This window comes from Vanessa cardui, chromosome 9, assembly GCF_905220365.1.
Source record: "Vanessa cardui chromosome 9, ilVanCard2.1, whole genome shotgun sequence".
In the NCBI taxonomy this organism is placed as follows: Eukaryota; Metazoa; Arthropoda; class Insecta; order Lepidoptera; family Nymphalidae; genus Vanessa; species Vanessa cardui.
Genome location: NC_061131.1, coordinates 14,035,292 through 14,043,240, shown reverse-complemented (window position 1 = coordinate 14,043,240; position 7,949 = coordinate 14,035,292). Strand labels below are relative to the sequence as shown.

At 30.8% G+C, this 7,949-nt stretch overlaps 1 protein-coding gene across 2 annotated transcripts; it reads right to left on the bottom strand.

Annotated features, from left to right (window-relative positions):
• Nucleotides 1-2,970: 2,970 nt before the first annotated feature.
• LOC124532375 lies at nucleotides 2,971-6,045 on the bottom strand. 2 transcript variants are annotated; one of them, XM_047107270.1, is made up of 4 exons: nucleotides 5,929-6,045; nucleotides 5,024-5,124; nucleotides 3,883-4,406; nucleotides 2,971-3,216 (listed from the first exon to the last, which is right to left on the bottom strand). In XM_047107270.1, exons 1-4 carry the CDS (start codon nucleotides 6,034-6,036, stop codon nucleotides 3,194-3,196), a joined length of 756 nt encoding a protein of 251 aa, XP_046963226.1. In that variant the 5' UTR covers nucleotides 6,037-6,045; the 3' UTR covers nucleotides 2,971-3,193. The 2 variants fall into 2 exon arrangements, with proteins under 2 accessions (XP_046963226.1, XP_046963228.1); XM_047107272.1 differs by lacking the exon at nucleotides 5,929-6,045 and adding an exon at nucleotides 5,825-5,877.
• Nucleotides 6,046-7,949: the final 1,904 nt, after the last annotated feature.

Genomic DNA, 7,949 nt, shown 5'->3' with positions numbered 1-7,949 from the left:
GGCATAGCACGGTCCGCGCATGCGCGAACATTGCACCCCTAAACAGAGACGTAATCAAAGCAAATTAAATGTAAAAAATGAAATTACTATGGAATGACTGCCAGACAGAATCAGCATTTAACAGGCGTCCCTTTTGATAGTAGGAATTGTGTGATTATTGCCAAATATTTTTTGGGTATTCTTGCAATCAACATCGCTTTTAATTTGAAAATTATTGGAGAAAGTCACTCGGCATTTTACTTAAAATTTAGAAATAAAATGTTGTTAATCGTTGTCAGTAATAATGTAGATTAATAAAGTGACTGCTATTATTTTGAATCACACTGTAGAGAAAAATCTTGAAAAGTCAAATTATAATATAATAATAATAAATAAAGTATTAAAATTATTTCCTCCGAATACGGCCCTAGGAAAAACTACGGAGGCTCTTATTACGAGTGTCGCCGACGAGACCCGATGATTGTCGAACATCAACCTGTCTGAAGTTGCACACCACCAGGCAAAGTTGACCATCCTCACCCCGTGCCAACGTTTCTTATTCGACGGAGGAAACGTGCAAAGTTCTTATATCAGAGGTCCTTGTTAAATGGTTTCTTTTTTGGAGCATGCGCCAAAAAGACATCGATGGGGAAAAGATTATTTGGTCTGACTCCTGTTAACTAAATTACCGGTATATTTAGAATTTAGCTACAAAAAATTTTAATGCCTATTGGTGTGAAACATCGTTATTGATGGTTGCAGAAAGAATTTATAATTAAAGCAAAGCAAAAACTAATATGGAGTAAAATAAATCAAAGAGATTCGTTAATAAATTTAACATATTTTTTCATTATAATCTATATTAATATTGTAATAGTGAAAGTAATTCTGTCTGTCTGTCTGTCTGTCTTTCACGACCAAACCGCTGAACTGAATTTCATGAAATTTGGTATGAAGCAAACTTGAACTGTCTGATGCTTGACAACCAACCCTAACACGCGAGCAAATCCGCTGGCATCTATTAGTTATAAATAGTAACGAAGTATAAGTACAATATATGCGTCACACAAGGGGGTAGAAATTGCGGTGAGGAGTATGATGATAAGAGAGTATCATACTTTGCTATCACAGTATACAATTTGAAATAAGTTACCCCCAAGGCGCGATATGATTCATCAAAAATGCACAATGCACAGATTATAAAAAAAACCTGCAAATTATGGAATAATTGTCCCAACCATTTCTTCCTTATGCAATTCTTAAAAGTTCATTGACATTTGAAACGGAATATTACATTATATTATGTGTGCCATACGTTATTACTGATAACATATAAAAATATAGCAACAGAAAATCAACCTTCACTATCTGAAAATAGATTACAGTTTGCGTTCGATAAAAGTTATGAATAAAATTTTGCATAAAGTTATTGACTTTTATCTTATTTTAAAATCCTTTTGTTCTGAATATTTTGGTATTGAATTAGGTCGTAGGATTAGTGGCTTCAATGTACGAAGATCATAATGAAGAGGTCCCTTTTTGAGATTTGAAAAGTATTCAATAAATTCAATTTGTGGTCATTTTGAATACCAAAAAAATTATAATAAAGTATATCTTATCTTATAAGATATCTTCTTGCCTAAATGTATGTAATATACATTTGAAAATATACACTAAATGATTCATACGCTGCACCAATGTTAGATCTTTGAAATAAAAGATTTAGACCAAGTATCAAACTTTCTATACACATTTGATTTATTCATATTAACTTATATTTCGGTTCGATAACTCTATACTAGCGTTGTATCATTTCTTTAAGTGTATGTTTGTACACTGAAAAGGACAATTTTCCGTGTCAATTTTTTTGAAGAACAATAATAAATGTAATAAAAATAGGTTTTGGGTGGTTTATTGATAAAATTGGTTTTTATTTTAAAAAGACTTGGTCCATTTTTGTGAAAATGTTGTTTTTAGTGCTGATACTTTTGTGGGCACAGGATTTCTTGCATATACAGATTCATTAAACAGTGAACAACAAGGCCACCAAGCCATCATTTAAATTTACATCAATCAAGAGATTGATTTTGATTTTTAAAGATTAAAGATAAGAATCTTTAATCCTTTACTGACTATACCTGAACTTTAATGCAGTTCATAGGTTCGTCAGTATGAACGTGGATAGAACATAAATAATTAATATAATACTAATTATAAAATGTGTTGCAAACTTAAGAATACATCATATACATTAAATTATTTTGTGTGTATTAATCAAGCCATTAAAAGTAAGACAGGGAACGTACGCATATCTTCGTAGAACTTAAGAAATTGTTTGCGTGGGAGTTCAAATAATAAGAATTCGTTTTGAAAAGCGCTTGGAGTTTATATGAGGGGCGTTACATTAGTAGACATGAATTCAGCCAAACTTTAAGAATTAAGTATTTCAGTTGTAAATAAACAGAAAGTCAATATTAGGGTTTAATCTTTACAGATCGATTTATTAAAAAAATATCGTTGTTGTTTGTAGAAAAAAACACTGAAAGAGTTTTCTAATCTGTATACCGGTCAACATCACAGAATTAACAGTTGCATGTACGATTTGTACAAAGGGAATAATAATTATATTGGTAGCTTTACTAAGATCAGAGTTTATAGCTTCTTTCACAAAAACATAAATAATTAAAACATAGATATTTTTCAGTTGTTTTTAAGATCAGAAATCAAAGAACGCTTTCAAGACTTATTGGAAGACCTCCTCAGTGTATTAATGCAATTAGTATACAGACACAAGGGACATAAAATCCAAGTTCCAACCATCTTGCCTTCACATGGCCCATTTGCCAGTCCACCTACCTATAATATAATAAAGTTAAATAGAAAGAGATATAACTAATCATTAATTTACATGTATGATAATAAATATAAGCAGTGTGAGCGTTGATGGTATAAGTTCTTCAATAAAAAAACTCTCATATTGTATTCATTTTATTCTTCATTATTAATTATCTTTTTTTATTCTTTATCATTCGTTCCATCTCTCAACTCCTATTACCTGTACCTTATAAAGATAAATTTAAGACGAAACTTCTTTTCTAAACTTAGGTATTAAAACCTTTAAACAAATTTTCCTCAATATGGTGCCCAAAATTATTAAATCAGTGTGTTGTCCGTTGTCTTCTTTCGTCTTTCACTTAAATCACTTTGAGTATAATTATGCGTTGGGGTCGGGGAAACCTAAAAATAATAGCTAATGTAATATGCTTATTTCATTTCAAGAATTTGATCTGTATTTAATATTAGGCATTGTCACGCCTATCTGTGTACTCAAGGAGTAAAATACTTCTAAGTGTTTTAACCTGATATTTTTAATAATTGTAGTTTTTCTCAGCTTTTACCGTGAGGTCGGTTACATAGCAAGGAAACCTATCATCTAATGCACGTAAACTCAAAATCCCAGTCTTGGGTCTATCATTATGAATATTATTTTCGTCAATTAAGGGATTGGAACTCAAAAATAAGTGAAGACTGTTTGAACTTGTGAGTAATTGTTTTTTAAATATATACAAATTGCAAGTCTACCAAAAGCTTTGCCAAAATATAACTTTTCCGGAATAAAGAGTATGCAAAAGATAAAACATTCGAATTAAACTTTAGCAATTTCCTGTTTCAATAAAATAAAATACATTTAGAGGAACCGTTTGAAGACCAACAGGAATTACTTTTAATTAACGATATTTATAATTAGCTGCAGAGGAAGCACTAATTATGTATCCAAATCGTATAATTTGAAATAAAGACCTCTGTTTATCATTTACTTAGCTGCTTGATACATTACGCCAAAGTAATTATTCAATATATTAGATTAAGTAACGTCATTAGTGAACATGTAATAATACATACGAAAACTTCCTGATTGTAACATCGTTTTTATCATCTCAGCTATAAAGTACGAAACAACTGCAACTGACGCGACAGCTGCCACAGAAGCAACTGCAATAATCGCAGTCCTGCCACTATCTTCTTTCTTTAACTTCTTAGCATCTGATATATCAGCATCATCATTTGTAACTATACCACTTGTATTTGTCGTAGTTACTTCAGTAGTTGCTTCAACATCCGTTGTATAATATTGATAATCTGTTGTTGTTTCATGTTCGTATGTGTCTACTTCATCATATTCATGAGTGGTTGGATTGTTACGTGGATTTTCAAATAGTTCAGGTATATTTGAAGTTAAATCAACTTCTTCGCTTACTTCGTCATTTATTGGATATGTGATGTTGATTTTATGTAAATCATCTCCGTACAAATCTATATAATACTTTGATGTTTTTTCATTTCTATATAAATCCAACTCGATAGCTATGTTTAGAGATCTGCATTGCTTTGTAAGGTTGTTTAATATGCCAAAGCTATCACGCTCACTGAAATGATAAAAATTAGTTTATAGTATTAAAAAACTGATTTTTAAACAGAATTAAACAGATTTAAAAATTCTTATATAATATAAGTTAATAAATATTATGGGCATTATTGTTTTCATATATCTTGACAAAAGTATTTAGGTACTTTGATAGCTTCCTTTTGGTAAGTTTTTGGTAACTCTCCTACTGATTCAAATGGTTAAAAGTATTATACTTTACTATATTATATTAAGAGTTATTTAATAGTACCTTAAGTGCGCCTTTGTGTTAGTTTAATATACCAAATCTATACTAAGGAAATCGTCAAAAGTAACCGTTAATTGTCTATGAATGTGAAATAAGTGGTTCTCGTAACTTTGAGCTGATTGATGTAAGTTTGATTCCCACTCAGAGTTTTTATAGTTTATAACATTTCAATTTGTCCAAAAACAATCCCCAAGAAAAAAGAATTGCCCATGGTTAACTTATTGCCCAGACATACGAAGGAATAACGTTTTAACGAGGAAATGCTGCTAGTATTTTGTGTATTATTTTTATTTGAGTTTATATCATTCTTAGTATTTTTATAGATTTATCATATGATTCTTATATTATTACTCTTATAATTTGGTACTTACAATGTACTTATATCATTGACATTGACAATCTCATCGACTGTTATTGTAAACTCGTTACAATCGTTGCTCGAAGCTATGGTTGGAGAGGCTGATATATAAATCTGTAAAACATTTGATTTATCGTATAAAATACAACAAAAATTAATACAGTCTATGTAATGTTAAATATCAAGAGTATCTATATAGCTATTGGCATTTAACATTTGAACATGCTATATAATGCACTGCCGAATAAAAGATGAATTATTTTTACTACTCGCGGTATTTGGTTAAGATTTCTTTGCACCAATCAACCACCAACTTTAGGCCAACTAAGTAGCCTATTTGCCCGTTCACATTTTGATAGTCACCTTAGTTGTACGTATTGTAATGTTCAACTATTAAAAATTAAATTGAATGAACTAAACTTCTGGAATACACCTTGAGATAAATTAAGGGATAACTCTTATTCAAGTGTAAGCTCACTTGGAGTCCAGACTGAAGCAAACATTTCTCTTATTTATTACCATTGTAGCTGATTTAAGGTGTTTTGTGTATATCACTAAGGACTCAAACTAAAAAGACACCTTCAGCTATACTAATATAATAATTTGCTATGTTCTCCTTTTAATAGCTTCACATCTGATTTTTCACCGAAATCGTCAGTGACTCTTCTTCTACTATAATCAAATCTCACATCACTTTTAAAACAAATGATACACCACTTTATCTCATAGGCATTTACCGAGCGTAAATCTCGTCTCTTAGCACTCATTTTGAATAAAAACCATAAATTAAAAATAAAACGCTAATGGTACTTACAGGCATTACACAAGAGGCCCTCCGTTCCAAAAGGTCCTATTCTAACAGTATTTTATATAAAAAGCGATGAATGCATGTGCAGTTCATATAAAAAGAGTACTCACCAAGAAAAATAATAGAACACATTTAAAATACATTTTTAATTTAATAAAATAATGTAAGCATGTGCTAAAAACGTACACAACTAAATATGCCTTCGTGATTTTCCTCATACTACTACATTTAGGAATCACTAATTTATCCTGTCTTTAATTAGTAACCTTAAAAGTGATTCATTTTATATTATTAAATATTAGCAACGGGCTCTGGATTCGTTCGGTAGGAATTAATAAAGAAATATCAACCTTTTATTATAAAAATCATACTGTCTAATGCGTAGTGTACGTTTTTTGGTCGCACGTATTTTGTAATCGGTGATATCTTCAAAATATTATATTCTATTGGAAACAGGAACTTCTATTCGACGCGTAACATTGTTATAACTTATATGTGTGTGATAAAACACTCAAGAATAATGTATAATTATTCTGCAAGTACAGGTAAATCGTTTTGGACTGTTGTAGGTAGCAACGGAGCGGTAGGCTCACCTGTTTGAAAGAGACTACAACCGCCCATGAACATTGGACATACATATGCAATATTGGAATACTTGCAGGTGGGTTGTCGGCTTTTAATGTGTATAACATTATAACTTGAAGGTTCCAAAGAGTATTTAAAAATAAGTTTGTATAGGAACAAAAATATAAAATATAACTTTGTAATATGTAATTTAATTGATTTATATCTATTTTTTGGATACAGATTTCGACTCCCTGTTCGTAACTAGAAATTTCCTTTTGGAAATCACACTGAAAAGGAGTTTACACTCGTCTACACATTGTCCCCATTTCTTGTCAGGGAAATTGTGTTAATGGTCAAAATCACAGTGAAACATGAAAATGCTGCACAAGTGTTCGTATTTCATTCTAAATTATATGTTTGTGCCATTTGGCGTAATAATGTCTAAAAATCTCTTTAATAATTACCCGACTTTCTGTCTCCGTTAGACAGTTTGGTTTAATTGTAACTTAGAGCATCGAACTTGCGAATCAAGCGGGAATTGCTGCTGGCATTTTTGTGAAGTGTGCATTTTCGTGAATTAGGTAATTACATTTTTATATCATTATTTAAGTCTTCAATGTAAATTATTTTATTTAATAAATTAAATTTTATAAATAATTATTATTTGTAGTAATATATTATTATTGTAAGACATCATTATTGTTGGATACAAATAAGCAAAAAGACAAAACAGTTCAGTGTATTTTCAACCGACTTCAAAAAGGAGGAGGTTATCAATCCGTCTGTATTTTTTTTTTTTTTTTTTTTTTTTTTTTATGTTTGTTACCTCATAACTTTTCACTGGGTGGACCGATTTTGATAACTTTTTTTTTGTTTGAAAGGTAGTGCTTCCCGTGGGGTCCCATTTTTTTTTTATTTTTTTCCGATGATGGTATCTGTATGAAAACGACATAAGTCTTAAATTTGCATTATGTATATGCGCGACAAATACGTGAATAACTCAAAATTTTGTCAACCAATTTTGATGATTCTTTTTTTATTATAAAGGCTATACTTCAAGGGTACTTTGGTGAAAATTTGGTAAGGTTCTGAGAATAGGATCCATGACAAAGTAACGGAACGGAAGGGAACGGAACAATTCTGAGGAGCACGTTAGCGATACTCGGTCAAATCTTTTATTTATAGGTTATTTGGATATTTGTGTCACCTTCCGTAATGTGGTTATGTTTATGTAATTATCATAGTCGAATATTATTATCAACTAGCTACCCACCCCGGCTTCGCACGGGTGCAATAGTGATACTAAATATACTACAGAATTTGTTTATTTACGACATCACATTGCAAACTTCTAAAATTATCAGTGCTTCTTTAGTATATTGTTCATGTATTATTTATACAAACCTTCCCCTGGAGACATACTATCTATTAAAAAAACCGCATCAAAATCCGTTGCGTAGATTTAAAGACATAGGGACAGAGAAACCGACTTTGTTTTATACTATGTAGTGATGGCTCATAGTTAGGGTGCGATATGGGGCAGAATTTCTAACTATATTTAATC

Bases quoted from the DNA above. Each gene is read 5' to 3' on its own strand.
- LOC124532375 (XM_047107270.1), bottom strand. From the start codon at position 6,036: ATGAGGAAAATCACGAAGGCATATTTAGTTGTGTACGTTTTTAGCACA. The intron at 4,407-5,023 runs GTAAGTACCAAA...TTATCATTTCAG, and splicing joins GTCAATGATATAAGTACATT to TGAGCGTGATAGCTTTGGCA. The intron at 3,217-3,882 runs GTATGTATTATT...TATTATTTTTAG, and splicing joins GTTACAATCAGGAAGTTTTC to GTTTCCCCGACCCCAACGCA.